General features: G+C 35.2%; 1 protein-coding gene across 3 annotated transcripts in view; it reads right to left on the bottom strand.

Annotated features, from left to right (window-relative positions):
- USP6NL (USP6 N-terminal like) overlaps positions 1–24,996 on the bottom strand; it is a 204,359-nt gene that overhangs the window by 23,248 nt on the left and 156,115 nt on the right. For all 3 annotated transcript variants that reach the window (XM_023734370.1, XM_004379692.2, XM_023734371.1), the window contains 5 exons: positions 21,700–21,820; positions 18,305–18,399; positions 17,613–17,678; positions 17,424–17,523; positions 14,655–14,807 (listed from right to left, as the gene is read on the bottom strand). In XM_023734370.1, coding sequence (XP_023590138.1) covers positions 14,655–14,807; positions 17,424–17,523; positions 17,613–17,678; positions 18,305–18,399; positions 21,700–21,820 — 535 coding nt within the window. The remainder of the gene's footprint in view (positions 1–14,654; positions 14,808–17,423; positions 17,524–17,612; positions 17,679–18,304; positions 18,400–21,699; positions 21,821–24,996) is intronic.

Here is a 24,996-nt window from a genome sequence, read left to right as displayed (position 1 = left end):
AAACCAATGGCCAACATCATTCTTAATGGAGAGAGGCTGAAAACATTCCCCTTGAGAACAGGAACAAGACAAGGATGCCCTTTATCTCTACTCCTATTTAACATTGTGCTGGAAGTCCTAGCTCAAGCAATAAGGCAAGAAAAAGAAACAAAGGGCATCCAAGTTGGTAATGAAGAAGTCAAACTGTCCGTGTTTCCGGATGATATGATACTTTACATAGAAACCCTAAAGACTCCAAGAGAAAACTACTGGAACTAATAGGAAGATTCAGCAGAGTAGCAGGATACAAGATAAACATACAAAAATCAGTTGGATTCCTATATACCAATAAAGAGAATGATGAAAAGGAAATCAGGAAAACAATACCATTTATAATAGCCCCTAAAAAAATAAAATACTTAGGAATAAATCTAACCAGGGATGTAAAAGATCTATACAAAGAAAACTACAAAACACTACTACAAGAAACCCGAAGGGATCTACATAAACAGAAAAACATACCATGCTCATGGATAGGTAGACTTAACATTGTGAAAATGACAATTCTACCCAAAGCAATTTACAAATACAATGCAATCCCTATCCAAATACCAACAACATTCTTTAAAGAGACGGAAAAACTAATCATTAACTTTATACAGAAAGGGAAGAAGCTCCAGATAAGTAAGGTCTATTGAAGAAGAATAAAATAGGAGGACTTGCACTACCTGACCTCAGAACCTACTATACCGCTACGGTAGTCAAAATAGCCTGGTAGTGGTGCAAAGATAGATACATTGACCAACGGAACAGAATTGAGAATCCAGATGTAAATAAATCCAGCTACGGTCACCTGATCTTTGACAAGGGCCCAAAGTCCATTAAACGGGGAAAAGACGGTCTTTTTAACAAATGGTGCTGGCAAAACTGGATGTCCATCTGCAAAAAAATGAAACAGGACCCCATACCTCACACCATACACAAAAACTAATTCAAAATGGATCAAAGCCAACAACTATAAAGTTCATAGAAGAAAAAATAGGATCAACGCTAGGGGCCCTAATGCACGGCATTAACAGGATACAAACCATAACCAACAACACAAACTCCAGAAGATAAGCTAGATAACTGGGATCTTCTAAAAATTAAACACTTATGCTCCTCGAAAGACTTCACCAAGAGAGTAAAAAGAGAACCTACAACTGGGAAAAAATTTTTGGACAAGTCAGACAAAGGTCTAATCTCTAAAATCTACAAGGAAACCCAACACCTCTGCAACAAAAAGCAAATAATCCAATTGAAAAATGGGCAAAGGAAATGAACAGACACTTCACCAAAGAAAACATTCAAACGGCCAACAGACACATGAGGAAATGCTTGCGATCACTAGCCATAGGGAAATGGAAATTAAAACCACAATGAGATACCATCTCACCCCAGCATTTACTGGCACGAATCAAAAATACTGGAAACAACAAATATTGGAGAGGCTGCGGGGAGATCGGAACTCTTATGCACTGCTGGTGGGAATGCATAATGATACAACCATTTTGGAAAATGATATGGCCCTTCCTTAGAAAGCTAGAAATAGAAATATCATATGATCCAGCAAACCCTCTCCTAGGAATATACCTTAGAGAAATAAGAGCTGTCACGTGAACAGACATATGCACATACATGTTCATGGCAGCATTGTTCACAACAACAAAAAGATGGTAACAACCTAGATGCCCAACAACAGATGACTGCATAAACTATGGTACATACACACAACGGAGTATTATGCAACAATAAAGAACAATTATGAATCTGTGAAGCATCTCATAACATGGATGAAACTGGAGGACATTATGCTGAGTGAAATAAGTCAATCATAAAAGGACAAATATTGTATGAGACCTCTACTGTAAAAACTCATGAAAAAGTTCACACAGAAAAAGAAGCAATCTTTGTTGGTTATGAGGGATGGGAGGGGTGTCGCGGGGAACTATTTAGACAATAGATAAGTGGCAACTTTGGTGAAGGGTAAGACAGTACACAATACTGGAGAAGCCAGCACAACTTGTACAAGAAAAGGTCATGGAAACGCCATAGACACATCCAAACTCCCTGAGGGACTGAATTGCTGAGTGAACGGCAGTGGGGACCATGGTCTTGGGGAACATCTAGCTCAATTGGCATAACACAGTTTATAAAGACAATGTTCTACATTTTACCTTGGCGAGTAGCGTCTGGGGTCTTAAAAGCCTGTGAGTAGCCATCTAAGATACTCCACTGGTCTCACCCCTTCAGGAGCAAGGGAGAACGAACAGAACAAGATACAAGGAAAAGATTACTCCAAAGGACTAATGGACCACAACTACCACGGCCTCCACCAGACTGAGTCCAGTACAGCTAGATGGTACCTGGCTGTCACCACTGACTGCTGTGACTGGGATCACAACAGAGGGTCCTGGACAGAGCTGGAAAAGGATGTAGAACAAATTCTAACTCACGAAAAAAAAAGACCAGATTTACTGGCCTGACAGACTGGAGAAACTCTAAGAGTATGGCCCCCGGACACCCTTTTAGCTCAGTGGTGAAGTCACTCCTGAAGTTCACCCTTCAGCCAGGGATTGGACCGCCCCATAAAACAAAATGGGACTAATGACGCACAGCAGTCCAGGAATAAGGACTAGAAGGCAGGAGGGGACAGGAAAGCTGGTGATGGGGAACTCAGGCTGAGAAGGGACAGTGTTGACATGTCATGGGGTTGTTAACCATTGTCATAGGGCAGTATGTGTACTAACTGTTTAATGAGAAACTATCTGTTCTGTAAATCTTCATCTAAAGTACAAAAAAAAAAAAAGAATTACCAATGTGAGATCAAATTGACAACAGCAACTCAAAAGGTTTGATAGGAAGCCTAGGAGGCAGTGAGTTGAAGATAATGGTGATGGAATAATTTGGAAAAGGACAGCAAGAACAGCAGCACAACTGGAAGAATGTAATCGATGTCACTGAATTGTACATGTAGAAATTTCTGAAATGGTGTATCTTTGGCTATGTATATTTTCATCAAAGAAAAAAAAGGTCCTCCAAGGTTAAGAAGGGAGAGTGTTGACATGTCGTGAGGTTGTTAACCAATGTCATAAATAATATGTGTATTGACCGTTTAATGAGAAACTATTTGTTCTGTAAACCTTCAATTAAAAAAAATAAAAAAATGTACATTTATGTTTCCTAGATTTTCAATACACACACATAAAAACTACAATGTGTAACATGTCTGTATTAAATTAAAAAGTAAAATAAAAGTTCAAACCTCCAAAAGTGGGACAGAGATTTTTTTTTAACTAACATACAGTAAAACTGACTTGTGTGTGTATGTCCAGTTCTATGAGTTTTAACACATGTATGGATTCAAGCAACCACTGTCACAAAGAGGATACAGAATGGTTCCATCACCCCAAAAGCTTTCCCTTTGTAGACAGTAGGTTTTTATTATCTAAAAAAATATATTGATTCATTCATAAAATACTGATTGAATGCCATGATATGCCAGGCACTGTACTAGGTGCTGGTGATACAAAGACATGGTCACTATCAAGGAACTTACCCCTATATAACAGAGATATACAGACTAACACAAGTAGCAAAAGCACTCTGAGAACGGAAGCATGTATAAGGGTACAACTCAGGCACAAAATACATGTGGTCAATTCTCTGGTTGTGAGGAAGTTAGGGACTGGCTGAGAAGGCTTCAGGAAGGAGGTGATGCTTAATCCAAGTTGTGAAAATTAAGCAGAAAGGCTGAGGACAGGGGGTACTTAAAGGGGAAATCAGTAGGGGCATTTTTGGAGGGAGAAACATATTCAAAGGCAAAGAACTGTGAAACAGCATGACACGTTAGAATTGTGAACTGTAAGTAATAGTAGCCGGTTTGGTATAAATAGCATTTGGAAGCAGGCCTGGGTTCAATTACCAGGCCTATCCCTTATCAGTTATATGGCCTTGGCCAAGTACTTAACCTTGAAGCCTAAGTTTCCTCATCTATAAACTACTAATTATAATACTGATAAATTGGGACTGCAAGTTAGCTAACACCATGAATGCTATTCAAAATTAAAATAAATGCCATTTAATGTAAGAATTATAGCCCTACCAGATAAGAAACAATTGAAGACACAGGATTCCATCAGGTTTAAGATACTTAAAGGTAAAATACCTAAGAACTGCAAAATCCAATCAGGTGATAATCCTGCTTGGTGGAAAGACACAGACTTCCTTGAGGAGAAGTAAGAATTCGGTAACGTACAACTTGAATCTAAGAAGCTGGACTGTGTGACTAAAACATTTGACGGGCATTGACCTGGCAATAATAAATAATAAGAGGTTGACAGTTGGGGCCAGAGACAAGAATTCAGTCAGAGTCCCAACTCATATTTCAACTGAGAAACTACTCCCAAACGTGTTTGAAAAAAAACATCTTCTAATTCCAGAAGATTTAGAATTTGATATGGAAAAATTTAAGAATATCAAACATGTGTTATTAATTCTGTATTTTCTGAACTAAGGAATCTGTTTATATTTAGTATATTATGTATTTATATTTAAGAGAATTTGGTCAAGTCAGCCTTTTTATGCCAGTTTCAAATAGGCAAATGAGTCATTGATTTGGACTTGTGATTTGAAGCTTATAAACAGTATTGGAACAGTTAAGAGACTTAACGGTTTAGCAAATTCTTAAATTTGAATTAATTAGATTTATAAATTTTTTAAGAACTCAGGGTGTCTGGTTTTGTTTTTTAATTGCAGTAAAATATACACAACATAAAATCTGTCATTTTAACCATTTTCAAATGTACAATCCAGCGGCATTAATCACACTCAATTTTGTGCAAACATCACCACTATTTGCTTCCAAAACTTTTTATCACCTTAAAGAGAAACTCTATACCCATTAAGCAATAACTTCCCATTCCTACTTCCCCCCAGCCCACAGTGAACATTAATCTACTTTTTGTCTGTATGCATTTGTCTATTCTAGATATTTCATATAAATGGAATCATACAACATTTGTCTTTTTGTGTACGGCTTATTTCATTTAGTCTAATGTTTTCAAGGTTCATCCATGTCATAGCATGTATTAGAACTGCATTCATTTTTACAGCGGAATAGTATTACATTATACATATATACAAAAGGTTTTATGTTTGAATAAAAAATTTATATATTTAAAGAAATTGGATATATTAAATTTATAAATGCAATTCAAAATGTTCGTAGGAGTTTCTGTTTGTAAATGTAACCAAACATTAATTAAAGACCCTTTAAAAGGTATTGTTAAAATTTACTAGATTTAAAAATAGTGTATTAACCTTTGTCAGCTAAACGTAAAACCTTAAGGAAGAACTAGGTTTCTGAATTTGTAACTTTAATAAATCAAATACTAATTTTAAAAACCTAGATAATCCTATGAATAATCTTTTTTTGTGCACAGAAAATTGTCCTTGAGAAAAACAGAAAACAAAAAAACTTGCATCAACAAATACCTATTCCAAAGGGCTATTGAAAAAAAATTACATGAGTTAATATTAGTATGTAAAGCATTTAGCAAGGAGTCTGTCAGATAAGACTCAATAGAAGTTTGGTGTTATTATTACTATATGATAGCTAAAAGTAGCTGGGGAGGTGGGGTGAAGGGAAGTGGAAAAAATCACAGCTGGAGAAGTAGCAAGAAGCCAGGTCATGGAAAATCTTAGATGTCCAACTAAGAAGCTAGGATTTTCTCCTGAAAGCACCAAGTCCCTCTGAACGGCTTGGCAATCTTATGAGATCACTCTGGGAGGAGGTGGGTGGAATCAAGGATCCCAGTTCAAATGACATGGCTCTAGGAGTGAGGTTGAATGGTAGAGAAAGATTAAGAATCAAAAGAAATATAGGAACTGGTGGCTTAATGGATTGCTATTAAATGGGGGAAGCAAGGAGAAGGAATAGATTTTTAGATACTAAAGTAGATGAGTGAATGTTGAACATTTTACCAAGATAGGAAGTACAAAGGAGGGACAGGAAGAAGTTTGGAAGGTGGGTGGGGAATAATTAATTTGGTTTTAGACACTGAGTTTGAAGTGTCTGAGGGGCAGGCAGGTGAAGATGTCCACTTAAGCTACTGGCTAAATAAGTCTGGAACTCTGAAATTCCCAGAAGAAAGATCTGGGATGGAGGTACGGATATGGAAGTCTTTAAGATGACTGTTGTAACTATGGGAAATGATGAAATCACCCAGGGAAAGAAAGCATGTAGAACCAAAACAGTGTAAGGGATACAACTTCAGACAGGTCATTTAAAAGACAATCTGAAGAAAAAAGAAGTAGTGAAGGAAAAAGGAGGAATGGTTAGACAGGTAGAGGTGGGGGCAAGACTCAGACAGAGCAATTATCTGGAACTGAGTGTGACATAATTCCAAGTAATAATGTAACTTGTAATGAACAGAAAACACTGCTGTGAATAAGCACAACTGAATGTTTTCTTTCTATGTACCAGTCAAAAATTTTGAATACCATACAGTAAGAACCCATACAAAGAGAAAATACAATACCAAGGCTAGCAAAGTTTGTTTTCTATAGGGAAACAAAATAAAAATTCCAAATTTCTCTGGGGAAAAAAGAACACATACATCAAGAGCCAGAAGCAATAAAAGACTTTCTTTCTTAAAAAGGTTCCTTCAGTGTAACATTTGTCTGATACCTAAAGTAAGACGTGGACATTAAAGTGGCTCTCTCAATTATTCTGAGAAAAATTTTCTCTTGATTGTTCTATATAGGTCATAAGCTGTAACTTTTGGCCAAAGTGGCAGCCAATTTGGCCAAAGTGGATTAGCAGAGACTTTCTAACCAGAATGACTTCCACCAATTGACAAAATCTCTGTCAAATGGCTTCATCTGAACAGAAGATAGCTGAGGAGATCAAAGGAATATTTCTATCTAAAGATCACTGGCCAAACTAGATATGAAAGAAACTATCTGAATCATGTTAATAATTCAATTGTCAACTAAAAATACCTTTATTTAAACTGAAGTCTTTAGGGTTGATTCACATTAAGAGATGATGAGCTACAATTTTATCACCATTTTATACATGTTTATTATTAGTAGTGGCCAAAACAAAGGCACTATAGAATGAATCAATAAAGCAGAAATACAGTACTGAACAGAAATGCTGGAAACCAAATTAGCAACTTAAAGGCAAGGCTTGATACACAATAAATGTAGACTAAAACCACAACGACATAAGGATAAACACTGTCCCTAAAGTAGAGAACTCAAGAAATTTAACAGAATAAAATTTTAAATAAGAAAATTTTCCTAAAAATAAAAAAAACTGAGGCATGTTGTATTCCAAGAAAATCTGACTGCTGCATTCCAAGAAAATCTGATACTGAAAAACTGCCAGTGAGGCATAGCCTGGTAGACTGACAGAATTTCAAAGATAATGTTCCCAGAAGCACATAAATCACCTACAACTACAAGGTAGGAAGAAGATCAGGCTGGCCTCAGACCTCTCCAAAGCTACGCAGAGAAGCTGTATACTACAGTAAGTAAGAGAGGTGACTTTGAAGCCAGACTACCTGGATTAAATTGTGGTTCTTCCACTTACTAGCTGTAAGACCTTGGGCAAATCACTTAAATTCTGTGCCTTTGTTTCCTCATCTGTAAAGTGGGAATAATAAAAGTATTTATCTCATAGGGTTGTATGAGGATTAAATAAGTCAATATACATAAAAGTCGAGAGTATTATAGAATAGTGCCTGGCACAGATAAGTGTTAGTGATTATTATAAACTATTTTAAGTAACAATGTATTGATAAATATTGAAAAACAGGTACTCTCATACATTGCTGGTGGGAATATGAAATTGGTAAAAGATTTACGGAGGGCAATTTAGCAACATCTATCAAAATCTAAAATGTACACACATTTTCACCTAGCAGTGTCACTTCTAGAAATTTATCATACAGATATATGCAAAATGTTATGAAAATATTAATGACAGCATTGCTTTTAATAGAAAAAAAGGATAATTTAAATGCTCATTAATAGGGGCCATGCTGGATAAATTAGAGTACATGCATAAAATTAATCACTATGCAGCTGATAGAAGGATAAAGCACTTCTGTTGGCATTATACACAATGATCTTCAAGGTATATTGTTATGCGAAGAAAGCAAGACATAGAACAGTATGTAGAATATCACTATTTATGTTATACACATACACACATATATACACACACAGATTTTCACATATATGCTTAGAAATGTCTGGAATATTTTTGGAAGTATACATAAGGGAAATTGTTAGAAGTGGCTGTTTTTGGGTAGGGGCTACATGTGGCTAGGAGATAGGGATGGGGTAGACTTCTCACTGTATTCACCCTTTTATAGATTTTGTAATTACCCATTCAAAAATAAATAATTCATGGGTTAAAGGTTGGACTAAAAAGAGCAGATTATAAATTTAAGACTCTTTATAATTGAATTTACTGCCTTCTATTCAATGCAATTTATTAAAAGTTCATTAATTTCTCTATTTCTTGCTTAGTAGAGGTGAACCAATGACACTAAATTTGTAGTATTTTGTTACAGAAAGTGTTACACTGCTACTTTAGTCATCTTGTAATAAAATTATAAAACTAAAACTTTAAAACTGCTCTAAAAATAGATACAAAACAACCATATAAAATACAAAGAGAAATTAATGAAAGCAGTAATAGTTGGATACCTTAATTCACCTTGTCAATAAAACACAGATAAAATAAGACAAAAAAACTAGAAGGGTACATGTTATGGACTGAATTGTGTCTCGCCAAGATAAAATCCTAACCCATGTACCTGTGAATATGACCCTGTTTGGAAATAGAGATTGTCTTGTGTTATGTTAATGAGGTCATACTGGTGGGTCCTAAACCTAATCCCTTCTGTTCGGTGTCCTACAATAAGAGCAGAATAGATACAGACACATACAGGGGAGATGTTATGTGACAGCAGAGGCAGATGCATCTATAAGCAGCAAAGGAATGCTAAGGACCGCTGGCAGCCACCAGAAAGTAGTAGAGATGCCCACAGAAGGAATCAATATGACTGCAACCCTAATTTGGACTTTTAGCCTCTAGAAATGTGAAAAAATAAATTTCTGTTTTTTAAAGCCAATCACTTGTGCTATTTTTATTATAGCAGTCCTAGGAAACGAAAAGATTATCTATAGACATCTCAAAAAAAATGTATAAACATATAGATAGATAGATATAGATATATATGTATATCTCCAAACCAGTTGCCACTGAGTCAATTCCGACCCATGTTGACTCTGTGTTCTTCAGAGTAGAGCTGTGCTCCACAGGCGTGATCTTTTGGAAGTAGATTTCCAACCCTTTCTTCCAAGGCTCCTGTGGTTGGATTTGAACTGTTAGCTTCCCGGTTAGTAGCTGAGGGCTTAACTGTTTGTACCACCCAAGGAGATATGTATACACACACACACACACATAGACATATATATCTCTATATATACACATATAGGTATATATATCAAATAAAGTTGGTTTAATAGCTATATATCAAATTCTATATCTTGATAAATAAGAGTATATCTTCCTTTTAGGTACACATGGAACATTTATAAGAATTGATTTCATATTGGCCATGAAGTATACGTCGATAAATTCCTAAAGGTATAAAGAAAAATCCATTGCTGTTGAGTCTATTCCAACTCATAGCAACCCTGTAGGAGAGTATAACTGCCCATAGGGTTTCCAAGGAGTGGCTGGTTGATTTGAACTGCTAACTTTTTGGTTAGCAGCCGAGTTCTTAACCACTGTGCCACCAGGGCTCCAGGTATAAATAGGTCAGATTATATTCTCAGACCAAAGCGCAATAAAACTAGAAATTACTACTGTTAACACTACTGTCCAATACTGTAAATGAGTTACCAGTAGAAGAAATATGGTAAGAAAAAGAAACAAGAGGCATAATTTTGGAAAAGAAGAGGTAAAAATGTCATTATATTATAAAACAGCCTTTATATACATAAAACAAGACAATCAGAACATGTAAAAGGTAAAACAAGACCCCATTCACGAAAGCAACCAAAACCAAAAATTCTTAGCAGCAAGCCTAATAAGAAATATACAGAAATTTATATAAAAAGACTGTAAAAGGTGAGAAATATATAAAAGTAAACCTAAGTAAATGAAAAGTTCATGAATAAGAACACAATACTGTAAAAATTTAATTCTCCTTAATTAATCAAAAAATTCGATTATATCTCAACAAAATCCCTATTACATATCAAAGCATAATATAATTTTGTGGAAATTAAAACACTGGTATTTGAATAGAAACAGACCAAGAAGACAAACTGATCAATAGAATAGACACAAGAGAATTAGATAAATATTTGAAAACTTAGCTTATGATAAAAATGGTATTTTGACTTGGTGGGAAAAGGAAAAACTACTCAAAAACAGCTGCTGGGAAAACTGGCTAGTATTTAGAAAGAAATAAAGTTAGATCTCTTCCTCACCTGCCCCCACTCCCCATACACACATATAATTTCAGATCAATAAAAAAACTAAGTGAAAAGTTAAACTGTAAACATATCAGAAGAAAGTATAATTAAAAAATTTAATAATATTTAAGATAGGAAAATTCCTTTCTAAGTGACAGACGAATCAGCTATAATTACAAAGAGTAAAAGATCTGACTACACAAAAATAAATTGTATGTGATAAACAAGTCATAAGGTCAAAGAATTTCTCATAAGAAGAAAATATTTACAGAATATGTAACAGAAAAAGGATAAATATCCAGAATATATATCTATAAAGAAATATATAGGAAAATATAAGGAAAAGATTTAAAATCCTATAGAAAAACCAGCCAAGAGTATGAAGAGGCAATTCATAATACTAAATGGTGAATAAAAATGAAAAGCTCTTCAGTTTCACTAGTTATCAAAGGAATGCATATAACAATAGAGAGTCCCTGATCGAGCAGGAGAAAGGTGGGGTACAGAACTCAAATTCTAGTAAAAAGACCAGACTTAATGGTCCAACTGAGACTGGAGGAACCCCAGCAAGCATGGCCCCTGGACTCTGTCAACCTAGAACTCAATTCCCGAGGCCAACTCTTCAGACAAAGATTGGACTGGACCGTGGGATGTAAAATGATACTCGTGAAGAGTGTGTTTCTTAGCTCAAGTAAATACATGAGACTAAATGGGCAGTTTCTGTCCAGAGGTGAGATGAGAAGGCAGAGAGGGTTATGAGCTGGTTGAATGGACACGGGAGATCAGGGGTGGAAAGGAGGAGTATGCTGTCACAGTATAGGAAGAGCAATTAGGGTCACATAACAATGTATGTATAAATTTTTGTATGAGAGACTAACTTGAATTGTAAACTTTCGCTTAAACTACAACAATTAAAAAAAAAAGTGGGAATTAAACCCCACACAACTAAATGACCAATGGATCAAAGAATAAATTATAAGAGAAATCAGATAATAATTTGAGAATAGTTAAAACAAAATTACAACATAAAAAAAGGAATGCATATAAAAACAACATATTTTTACTCATCAGGCTTTGATTTTTTAAAATTAATTATATCCACTACGTCCACTACTTGTGAGGATGAGGAGAAATAAGCCCTCTCATATACCGCTAACAGGAATGAGAATTGGTAAACATGTTTTAATAGAGCAACTAGGCAGATTCTACCAAAATGTTAAACGCTTATATAATTTGATCTAGCACTTCCACTATACCCAAAATATATACAAAAACTGAAAATGAAAAACAATTTGGAAACAAATGTTTAACTATAATGAACATGGTATATCCATACTACAATATATTCTACAATCGTTAAAAAGAAAATAGAACAAAAATGAAAACACAACCTATCAAAATTGTGGGATACAGCTAAAGCAGTGGTTAAAGGGAAATTAATAGCACTAAATGCTTACACGAGAAAAGATCTCAACTCAATAATTTAAGCTTCCACCTTAAGAAACCAGAAAAAGATAACATGATAAACCCAAAGCACGCAGAAGAAAATAAATAATAAAAGACCAGAAATCAAAGAAATTAAAAACAGCAAAACAAAAGAGAAAAATCAATAAAACTAAAAGCTGATTCTTTGAAAAGATCTATAAAATTGATAAACCTCTAACAAGAGTGACAAAGGGGAAAAAAAAAAGGCAAGACACAGGATTATCCATATCAGAAGTAAAACAGGATGTAACTACTAGACTCAGGAGACATTAAAAGGACACTAAGAGAATACTAAGGAGCTCTGGTGGCACAGTGGTTAATAACTCAGCTGCTAACCGAAAAATTGGCAGCTCGAACCCACCAACCGCTTCCCGGGAGAAAGATGTGGCAGTCTGCTATGGCGGAATGCCCTTTGGGGCAGTTCTACTCTGTCCTATAGGGTCACTGGAAGTCAGAATTGGCTTGATGGCAATGGGTTTAAAAGAATACTATGAGTAACTCTGAGTACATACATTAAAAAACTTACAAGAAATGGACCAGTTCTTTGAAAACTGCAAACTACCAAATCCATCCAAAATTAAACAGATAATCTAAGAAGTCCTGTAACTATTAAGGAAATTAAATTCATAATTAATTACCTGCAAAAGAAATCTCCAGGCACAGATGCATTCACTGGTGAACACTACCGAACATTTATTTAAAAAAGAAATAATACCAATTCTAATCTCTTCCAGAAAACAGGAGAGTTCCCAACTCATTTCATTAGGGCAGCATCACCCTGATACCAAAACCAGACAACAATGGTACAAAAAAAGAAAATACAGAAAAATAGGAGTTTGAATTGACTGGACGGCAGCTAACAACAATATACCTCATGAACACAGACACAAAAATATTCAACAAGGAATTAGCAAATCGAATTCAACAATATACGAAATAGGACACCACGACCAAGCAGGGTTTATCTCAAAAATGCAAGACAGGTTCAATATTTGAAGATCAATAATGTAATACACTGTATTATCAGTCTAAAGACTAAAAAGCACATGATCATATCAAGTGATGCAGGAAAATCATTTGACAAAATTCAACATCTAATTATAATAAAAACTCTCAGCAAACTAGAACTAGAAGGGAACCTCCACTGATAAAAGGCATCTACAAAAAAGCTATGTGTATTTATGTAAATATGTATTTTTTAACGATTAAGCATTCAGTTGCTAACCGAAAGGTCAGTGGTTCGAACCTACCAGCTACTCCTCAGGAGAAAAGGCCTGGAGATCTACTCCTGTAAAGATTTCAGCCTAGGAAACCCTATGGGGCAGTTCTTCTCTGTCACAACTAGTCATAATGGGGTGTTATGAGTTGGAATCGACTCGATGGCAACAGGTTTGGTTTTTGGTTTGTGAGTCGGAATCAACTTGACAGCACACAACACACATGTATTTTTATATATAAGTTTATATGTAAAAACACAGGAAAAGGGCTAGAAGGATATGCCCCCAAACTGCTGATATTAATTACCTCTGAATAGGAGAATGGAAGTGCAATCAAGTAACAGAGAAGCTTCATACTTTACTCAACATACCTTAAAAACTGTCTAGAATTTTTATGAGGATATATTTGTGTATTACTTGTATCATAAAAATGGCGGGTGGGTGGAGGACAGGAGATCTTTAGGGTAAGTCAGAGACATCTTGAGTCTACAACAAGAAAGTATTCAGAGACATAATCGTGTTTGAATCAAAAGAACGTAGCAATCAGCTTGGGGGTGGAGGTCCCACTGGCCAAAATCATAACAATTTGAGCATTAAAAAAAAATAAAATAAATAACTGAAATATTTTGAATATATCAAACTTCACAGGCTCACAAACAAAAACTCATTTGCTACCACTGGAGGTAATCATGAACATCAACTTCTAACTTCGAAAATTGGAAAAAGGAAAAAATAAAGCATTTATCCTGGCTTTTCAGTAGAAATTATATTTTAAAGTAACCAAAGAGGCCCTGTTGATGAGTGAGGGAAAGGTCTGTGTTACAGAAGAAAGTCTGCTGATAAATGTAAAAGGAAAAATAGAGTTAGAAAATCACAAATTCTCAACCTCTAATGAAATACTTGATTTAGGCCAAGATTATCAATGCTGAATAAATACTCTGAAACAACTGAATAAAATATACTATCTACACAACAATGTACTGCAAAGAGCACTTGGGTTAGTAGCAAGAAAACTTGGACTCTAGCCCCAGTAATGCTAGTTGGTAGTTCTGTAGCTTCACACTTAAGTGGGACTTTCACTTAATCTTCCATTGCATATAGTTTCACAAAGTGGGATGATGAATGTAAAAAGTACTTATTGTTAGGCTAATTTAAAGCACCACGGTTACTACTGTTGAACAATACTGTCTGTCAATCATGCTTTCTGAATTTAAGTAGGAATAGTACAATTATTCTATTAGAAGGGGCAGATTTAATTAATATGTTTACCTGCCCTTTCTTAAAATAAGCAGGTGGTAAGACACTGGTTTAAACTATGTCACCACAGGAATAACGTTTATGCTCTGAAAAGAAGCAGCGCGAGTTGATCCTGCCATGTCTTCCAATCTTAATTATCATTTAGATACAGTGTGTTTGGATATTTCTTACCAGGTTCTGGAAGATCTAATTTCGCTCGTTTTAGTTCTGCCATAGAAATCTGAAGTTGCTCTATTACAAAATCATCTTCAAAGAAAAAATTCTTTGCCAGGGTCTCTTGAAGAAATTCTACAAGTTCTTCCATAGACAATTTCATTAGATGTTCTAAGAAAGAATGAGAGAAGTAAAAATGCAGAGTCAACAGCTACTTTATGCTGAAAAGATAATATATTTTATTCTGATACAGTACTTTAAAAAGGGATACAGTACATATAAAAATTTATATATGGCACTGTGAATATCATTAAAACTCAGTAAGACAAACTTATTTTCTGATGTTAAAGCACCCACAGAGAAAAGCAGGTACTCTTGCTTGGAAAGAAAAAAGGAGAATACTGCCAAATACCTTCTCATTTGTGTAAGAATTAACTATATCCTAGGCATTGATATGAACCCTAGAGCAAGAGTTTCTTAGAGCAAAGGCACAGAAAGACTACCCAGCATGACATGAGGTCTTTCTGCTTTACTGGTATGAAGCCCCAACTGCCAGAGGCAAATGCACTTTAAGTCTGTATTTACTACTGTTTCAAAACAAACAAACAAAAAAACCTGGATTATTAATTTTATTTGTGAGTTGTACTTCTATTTATAAATTAGTTTTATTGAAAAAAATTCAAACTACAGACACAAAACAGAAAGTAAAAATCAGCTAAGATCCTACTACCCACCATTCTACAAGTAGATGTGCACATGCATGTGTTTATATGTGTATCGATTTACAAAAACAAACTCAACTTTCCTTGCTATTATACTTGTTTTTCCCATTCAATAATGTATCACTGACATCCCTCACTTCAAACAAATATGATTTTATACCATCATCTTTAATAGCTACATAAGAGTTCACTGTATGCATGTACTGTAATGGACATTAGGTTATTTCTAATTTTTTGCCATTTAAAGCTACTCTTTGATGAACATCCAGTAACAATGTCTGTAAATATTCTTAAAGCAATCAAGAATAAACAAACAAGCAAGTAAATAAATAAAGGAGGAGGGTGGGGAAATAATCTCTTAATGAGCTTCAGCTAATAACTGGTAGTTAAGGTGACCAGATAACTTTTGAAGCTTTATATGGTGGTGTGAAGGAACTTCATTTAAGTCCTTGAGCTCTGTCTCCCTAACCAAGAAAACATCCATAGCAACAGGCAGATTTTTGCACAGCTTATTTAATCTAATGATATGGTAGCATATAAAGTAATTGCTATGCTTAAAGTTTATTTACAAAAAGGTGAGGAAATTGTTTACTTGTAAAATAAAAAATCAATCAAGGGTCAAATAAGTAAGACATAATTGAAGACGGAGAAGAAAGCTACAGAAAAATATAACAATATATTTCTACTTTCTCACTGTTTATGGAATATAAAATAAGTATATCTCTTAATAAAAATTATACTTTTTCTTCTATGTATTTGCCAGTTCATAATACAGAAGGAGAAAAAGGAAGTAAAATGGGGGGAGGGGAGTGAGTGATAGAGAGACAGAGATACAAAGAGAGAGAAAGAGAAAGACAGGTTTATGTTGATGTGTAAAAGAACCCTGAGTCTTGGAACACAATTCATCATGAACTGTTTTGTCTTGCTGCTTTGGTTTGTGTGTGGGGGTAATGAACCACACTTCTGAATCCTTTTCTTTAAAAGAATAAACAACGCAGAAGTGTCTTTAAAAAGAGTTTTCATTCTTATCTAAGGTCGGATAATCTGGCATTATTTTCATTCTTTTCAGGTAAGCAATCAAATAATCATATTAAAGCACCTGACAAGTACTTAGAACACCAAGCACAGTAGGGGAAAAAAAAATAGAAACATGACCCCATGCACTCAATTAGCTTATAATTTAGTTAGGAAGCTGAACAGATGATCATTCAAGAAGAACATGATAGTAGAGTATACAGTGAATGTGAAACTATGCTGTATGATCCGGATTTGGAGTATTATTTCACGTTCTAAAGCCTTCAATGATTCTCTTTTCTGCATAGTTAGGAGTCATGTAAATTTTAAGGTTGAACTGAAACTTGAAAGACAAATAAAGCTCTTCATTTTCATGAAGAAAATCTCTCATTTCTTGCTTTTTAAAATAAGGTATACTGCATCAAATTATAAGAGGCTTAGAAATATTGCAACTAAAGACTTTTTAAGGCCTTGCTGCATTTATGCAACTATAGATATTGATTGTACTTGCCCCAGAGACCACAATGCAGTCAAGCAGAGAGATGATCTGGAGGTTCCTCATCTCTGGTCTACAGCTTGGAGCTGTATGTCTTTTTCCTGGATGAAGGAAACAGTAATAAAAAATGTCCTTTCTACACTTTCAACTAAGGGGCCTGGTGTCTTTAGACTGTTACTACAAACCTGAGATTCAGACTGATGAAGAGAAATAACAGGACCCAGTGGAAACAAATATTTAATAATAATAATATTATTAGTGAAACCATCAAACTACATATTGAAACCAGCAACTTACTGCTTAAGTGTGAAAATAAACTGATACAAAGAGAAAAGAATCAAAGACCTCTACAATGTTGTAAGCTTCTACTCATGAGAAAGCACCGATGAAAGTAAATTATCAACTGAAGGCAATTTCTTCACTGATTTTCAAGAATTTTTTTAAACCACTACTGAAAAAAAATGAATTTGAGGTGGAGGTGAGGTGAGGTGGGAAATTAAGAGTTAAAATAAACCTTGATTTTTATAAAATATTTATAGTGAAACATTTTCTTACTTTTGTGTAATTTTAAGATTGTATAAGACATAGCAGTAAGAACTCGATCTCCTTCAAAAATGTAAATATCCCATATTCTTAGGTTTAGTGTAAATGGAGTCTGTAATTAAAAATAAAACAGAAATAAGGTTAACAATTTGCCCTCGTCCTTTATTTATAATGTTATGATTGAGTTTTGTAAATACTCACACGATCAAGAAAACACTGAAAAAACCATTTCATTGTGTAAAAACTCGTGTAGATTTCTTGAGAATCCTGAAAAAAAAAAACCTCACAATGTCTAGATTGTAGCAAACAAACATGACAACATAATACAAAAGTTTGGAAGGCTATGGAGGCAGCTGTCAAAGCTAAACATAAAACTATCTCATTAGGAATCTTCTTTAAGCTGGATTATTTCTCATTTTCTTCTTCTTACTCTTTCCCTCTCAATTTTACTTCTCAAAATCACCATAAGAACAAATCCTTTCTTATGATAGGATTGTAAGATATCTTGACTCTTTAAAATATTTTACAGTGAAGTATTTTTGCTTTACTGTATTTTATAGTAAACCATATATACTATTCACTAAGAACAGGTTTATATGACCCTTAAAATACTTTTTGTGCAATTAAAAAAAACTCCAAAATTACTGACAAGTCAGGTATTTTTATAAACTGTACTGTTTGTTTTTATCAGCTTCAAAGAAGAACCCTAATTTTATGAATTAGGGCTGTGATAGTACATCAATATTAAATTTTACAAAATGAGTATTCATCAAACAACTGGGAATTGTAAATGAAATAAACAACACTATAAATTAGCAAGGTAATTGGAACTAAAGCTAAATGTAATTCTTCTAGCTTCATGCTTGATGTAAGTCAGTATCACTTCTACCTACCAAGTGTTGCTTAAGCTTGGACAGAAATTTATTCAGTATTTTTTCATGGTGTTCTTGGAACCTCAAGAGTTTAGGAAAACCTTGAACAAAAAAGCCTAGAATACAAACATAAAAACAATATTTTATAAATAACAAATCTCTATTTTAAAATCCAACATATTTCTTTCATTTGTCACTGTCGAAAATAAAAAACATCCAGTATTACCAAAATATTTTCCTTCCCCATGAGGGAAATAATTGTGTATACATTTTAGGTAATGAAACTTGTAGTTCAGTATTTGTTTGCTAAAGATCTTCTATGAAGTAGGAGAAATAAAAAAAACCCACTGCCACCAAGTCGATTCCGACTTATAGCGACCCTGCAGGACAGAATAGAACTGCCCCATGGGGTTTCCCAGGCTGTAATCTTTACGGAAGCAGACTGCCACATCTTTTCTCCCGTGGAGCGGCTGGTGGGTTCGAACCACCGACCTTTTGGTTAGCAGCTGAGCGCTTACTCACTGCGCCACCAGGGCTCCAAAGATCTTCTGTAACCTTGTGAAAATATAAAAGAGGACAGAATATTCCTGAGTTAAATGGGAAACAAAGGAGTTAAGAAGAAAACAGAAACTGAAGCCATTTATCAGGATTATCTGTTCTCTTAAGGTATATTGGGTCATATCCTAAACGCCTAAATTCTTTACAGGTCATTCTAATCCTGAACATTTACTTTGTTTTATTGCATATAAATTACTTAATAAACATTTTATTACTCTTTTTAGGTCTAACTCTAGCAGTTCCATCAGTATCATATTTCCAAAGTTTTTATCAGTTTTTAATTCTCTCTATAATCATATTTACCGTCAGCTAAAACAACCTGGAACTATATGATCAATGTATGTAAAAAAATAAAAATATATTTTAACTCAACTAATTATATAATATAATCTATAAATTTTCTAGTAAGTATGTAATTATAAATGGTAAGTTAGTACTAATTTTGTGTCTTTAACTTACTGAACTTTACATTCTATTTTTGTTTACGTTTCTTTTCAGATATTCTACATGATCCATTAAAAAGGGCAAATACATAACAGCCTTCACAATTCCTCCACATTAGTATTTTTCAACCAGGGTTCTACATAACTTTGCAAGATGTTCTATGTATTTTAAAAAGAATCCAGGGGAAATGCCATATGTTATATATTCCCTTATTGGATATTAATGATACAAATGAACTTACTAATGTTTCTAAATTGTCCTATAGAGTAAAGAAATGTATTTTCCTTTGTTTAACTCAGTCTCCCAGACTTACGGGATCTTGGAGCCCATTTTTTCCCCACAGCACATCTAGTTCCAAAAAATGAAAGTATGTTCCTCTAAGAACCTGAGGAACTAATGTTTTTTGGAACACTGTTGGGAAATATTGCTTTATAATGTTCTGGGCAGGACTATTTCTTAACTAATTCTAAGTTTTCTAAGGTGTGTGTAAAAATTTCCAGACACAGAGATTCTATTCCTTAGTAATATTTTCCAGTGAAATGACTTCATAAAAAAACAAAAACAAAAACACATTCTCTATCAGTGCCACTGTCATGGTCAATTTGATAGGAATGAGTGTTGGAAGGATTTCAAAAGTCTGATTTTGGAAGAATCAATATCCTTGAGAAATAACCACTAGCTAACATATCAAATATTTCTTCACTTTTCAGTGATATCTCAGGCTTGATATTAAATCTTGCTTTCCTCAGCCTGCACTTTGAGTCTATATATTTATAAGTGATACCATTTTCATAGAGGAAATACAGAACTTCATGGGCAGACTTGAAACAAGTACCTCTAAGTACAAACTTACCTGTAATAACGACCTTATTAATGCAAGTTTAATGTTAGGAGAGTAGAACTAATATTGCCTTACAAATTAAACTGCTGATAATAATTCCTGAAGGTAAACTATCAAATGTTCAGAAGAAATGACTGCTTTTCAAAATTAGACAGTCTTCCACATAATTACATACTACTTAAATTGTAACATTTCACTGTGCTTCAGAATGTATCTGCAACACTGCAGTAAAGCAAAATAAAGACTGATAAAGAAGAGTTATTTTTTTCAAGATGCTTTTTTAAATGATACTGCCTATTGGATGGTAGTTCAATATCATAATGCAGCTTACTGTTGGAGTCTACAGGATGCAAAATGTTTAGAAACAGTTATCATGCAGATAGTAGTTGTTAAAAAATTCGCAAGCAATACTAAGGGACAAAGATAATGCAAACATACACACACAGTGTCACACAATACCCCCACAAAAATCATATGCTAAGAGTGTGAGATTTAGTAACTTATGGAAGGCCATCATTTTCAAAATGTTAAAATATCACATTAAGCATGTGACAGATTATCTACCACATACATTACCACATAATTGGTAATGACTGACATGAAAAAGGTCAGCCTTGGATCATTCTTTAATACTCCTTCTCTCGTGAGAATGATTTAACTTTTAAGGACAATTCTACTAACTTTTATGTTCTGAAAATTTTTGGTTTATCATAAAACACTTATCTCTCAAACTTCAGAAAGGATTTTTAGAACTTAATCTATTCTTGAGTAATTAGTGTTGAAATTATTCTTAATTTGGTATCACCAGGTGAATGGCACTAGGAAAATAATTTCTGCAATACATGGACAAATGCTACTTTTAGTTTCCAAGACAAGTTAAAATCCAAGCTCTTTAAAATAAAATTTATCACATGTGCTTGGCAAATGTAAGGAGAAAGTATTAAAAATACCGTCATTTTGAAAACCAAAAAATTATGCAAGTTTTAAAATATTAAGCAATCAAATGCCTAGAATGTGTTATTAGCCTTTTATTTAAAATAGCATCAATTTTACAGTTGGGAAAAAAAACTAAACAAACACTTGAAGTATACAACTAGTTATTAATTGTGAACCATTTCTTTAAACATCTAACTGTCATTTCTCAATCATTATTTTGTGACACAGAGTTACGCATCACAATATCCAGTCAAACGTAAACATTTCACTGAAATGATAATTTCTTAACTGCCAAAAAGTTTTGGTCAAAAAAGCATCTTTTACTTCTTCTAAAAATACAGCTTTTTCTAAATTCTTATGAACCTAAATTAGTTTCTTTTGACTGGGGACAAGTAAGGAAAGAATTTTAAAATGCCAACAATATACTCTGAGGAAAAGACAAAGGAAATTATACATGAACAGGAAAGTTTAGAAAAGTTCAATAAAGAAAAATGAAATAAGAAATTAGCAACACTCATTCACTGAACAAGCGCCTGGACATTTTGTTATATTAGCTCTACCTAGCATCTTCTAAAGTTTTGTTTTAATTCTACCCACCCCTTGTCTATCTGTATTATAAAATATGAAATTTTCTTACCATGCATGGCATGTTTGGGGCCTGAGAATAGTTTGACCAGGGCCCAGAAGGCGTCTTCTTCGTTCATATACATAAGGAGTAAAGCTGTGATCTGGCTCATTCCCTGACAGTATCCAACTTCCTAAAGAGTAAATGAGAACAAAGAAACTGGGGTTTTTTAAATTGAATTTACATGTACATATAGGCACATATAAAACTTTGATTTATAAAATATCAGAAAATGCCTAAACACATTATTTAGTGGGCAATTCTAGAGATAAATATTACAATCTTCATAGCATCATGCCACATAAAAGAGTAAAATTATGTTCAAGAATAATGTAAAGGTGTAGACTTTTTCATTGTCCTCTGTCCTCTGTTCAATACTGTTATACCTTCTTTAAAGAGTACTGATATTAATTTCACCGGCCTGTCAGTTTGTTGTACGGTGGTGGCTTGCATGTTGCTGTGATATTGGATGATTTGTCACTAGTATTTCAAATACCAGCAGGGTCACCCTTGGTGGACAGGTTTCAGCAGAGCTTTCAGACTAAGACAGACTAGGAAGAAGGATCTGGCAGTCTACTTCTGAAAAAACTGGCCAGTAAAAACCTTATGAACAGCTGCGGACCCTTGTCTGATATAGTGCCAGAAGATAAGCCCTTCAGGTCGGAAGCACTCAACGTACGACTGGGGAAAAGCTGCCTCCTAAAAAAAGAGTCGATCTTCTGATGTGGATAGAGTCAACCTTTCGGGACCTTCATCTGCTAATGTGACATGACTCAAAATGAGAAGAAACAGCTGCAAATATCTGTTAATAACCGGAATATGGAATGTACAAAGTATGAATCTAGGAAAATTGGAAGCCATCAAAAATGAAATGGAACACATAAAGATCGATATCCTAGGTATTAGTAAGCTGAATTGGACTGGTAATGGCCATTTTGAATCAGACAGTCACATGGTCTACTATGCCAGGAATGACAAATGAAAGAGGAATGGCATCATGTTCACTGTAAAAAAAAACACTTCAAAATTTACCCTGAAGTACAATGCTGTCAGTGATAGGATAATATCCATATGTCTACAAGGAAGACCAGTTAATACGACTATTATTCAAATTTATGCACCAACCACTAATGCCAAAGATGAAGAAATTTAAGATTTTTACCAACTTCTGCAGTCTGAAATTAATCAAACATACAATCAAGATGCGTTGATAATCACTTGTGATTGAAATGCAAAAGTTGGAAATGAAGAAAGATTGGTAGCTGGGGGGGAGGCATGGTCAACATGGCGGACTAGTTAGACACTTCCTATAACCCTCTTACAACAAAGACCTGGAAAAACAAGTGATTTCATTCTATGTGAACATCTGGCAGTCCTGAACAAGGCAAGGAAATCCATCTGAGTCATACCGGAGAGGAAGACCATTTGGAAGAGGTGAGGAGCGTTAGAGCTGTGGCGGTGACACAGCAGAGACACAGTCACGCCGGGCCCTGGTGAAGCAGGCAAACAGCTTGCTGCGCATGTGCTAGAGAAGCAATTTCCACATCGAGAGAGACCCAGCAGCAGAGATTCTGCTTGGACACTCCGAACCAGTGAAGAGCAGCTCCCAAGAGGCTATGATAAGTACTGCGCACACCCTTTCGCGGAGAGTTTAAAAAAAAAAAAAAAAGCCCATTTGGGAAACACCACTCTCCCTTTGTGCTCTGCACTGGATTTGGGAAAAACCTCTCTCCTTTTTACCTCTTATCTCCGTGGTCTCCACTGGATTTGGGAAAAGCCTCTCTTCCTTTTACCGCTTCCCTCCCCGCTCTGCACTGGGAGTCCACTGGACTGGAAATAGATCCCAAAAGGCGCCTTGACCCATTCTTCTGGCCTTGGAAAGGGAACAAAAAAGCTGCTGGCTCCCCTAGGCCAGGAACACAGGGTCAGCACAACTCCTTTGCTGGCCATAGAAATCAGGGGTCTGCAGACTCTGAGTGCCATACACCCCTGTACAGACCTGTGGGGACCCATCTCAACAGCGTTAGCCCTCACTACCACAGTACAACAGGGCAAACATCTGAAGTTTAACGTCAACTGCTTCAGCTGTGAACGGGCAGACTTGTGATCCTCGAAACAGCCCTGCCCCTCAAGTAGGCACTTTTATCGATCTGCAGCAGGGTCTTGAGGACTGGTGATACTTCCTAAAGTGCCTAGTCACCTGCTTCAGGAGTTCAAGAAAAAGTGATTCCTTCGAGTCTTTGCAGCCAACATAGTGGGGCGCTCTTAGCCCGGCTGCAAAACTCACCTACCTATTCCCCCTGGAGAATAGGGACACGCTTTTCTTTCAGACTCTCAGGGGCAGCCGTGGGCCCCCTGCCTGACTCAGCTCAGCGCGTGATCCCCTACCACAGCCAGGGTACAGTGCTGCACCAATCACCCCTGCCTCTCTACAACTGGGGGTGAAAGCCTACATCACACACTTGGAGACTGACTGCCTACACACCCGAGCTGATCCCATATAGGAAATTTTAACGAACTCCGGCGTGCACACACTTAGTGACAGAACCAACTACCTGGTGACAGGACATTAGAGATCAAAAGCTGTCAAAAATCAAACTAGTGTACACGAGCAGCCTATTTGGGCATATCAAAACAAAACAAAATAAGAAGCTAGGTCTCACTAAGCAAACACAAAATAAAATTATAATAAATTATTGATGGCTCAGAGACAACAGTCAATATCAAGTCACATAAAGAGGCAGTCCATGATGGCTTCAGCAAGCTCCCAAAATAAAGAATCAATACATTTTCTGGAGGAAGAGAACTTCTTGGAATTACCAGAGACAGAATACAAAAGATTAATATACAGAACTCTTCTAGAAATAAGAAAGGAAATTTGACAGAGTGCAGAAACAGCCAGGCAGCATACAGACACAGTAGTAGCGGAACTAAAGAAAGTTATTCAAGAACATAATGTCAAATTTAATAGGCTGCAAGAATCCATAGAGAGACAGCAATCAGAAATCCAGAAGATTAACAATAAAATTACAGAATTAGACAACTCAACAGAAAGTCATAGGAGCAGAATTGAGGCAGTAGAAGTTAGAATTAGTGACACTGAAAATAAAGCTCCTGACACCAACTTATTTGAGGAAAAATCAGATAAAAGAATTAAAAAGAATGAAGAAACTCTAAGAGTCATGTGGGACTCTATCAAGAGAAATAACCTATGAGTGATTGGAGTACCAGAACAGGGGGGGATAATAGAAAATACAGAGAAAATTCTTGAAGATTTGTTGATAGAAAACTTCCCTGATATCATGAAAG

This window comes from Trichechus manatus, unplaced genomic scaffold (genome assembly GCF_000243295.1).
Source record: "Trichechus manatus latirostris isolate Lorelei unplaced genomic scaffold, TriManLat1.0 scaffold00067, whole genome shotgun sequence".
Classification (NCBI taxonomy): domain Eukaryota; kingdom Metazoa; phylum Chordata; class Mammalia; order Sirenia; family Trichechidae; genus Trichechus; species Trichechus manatus.
This window is presented reverse-complemented; position numbering and strand designations above follow the sequence as displayed.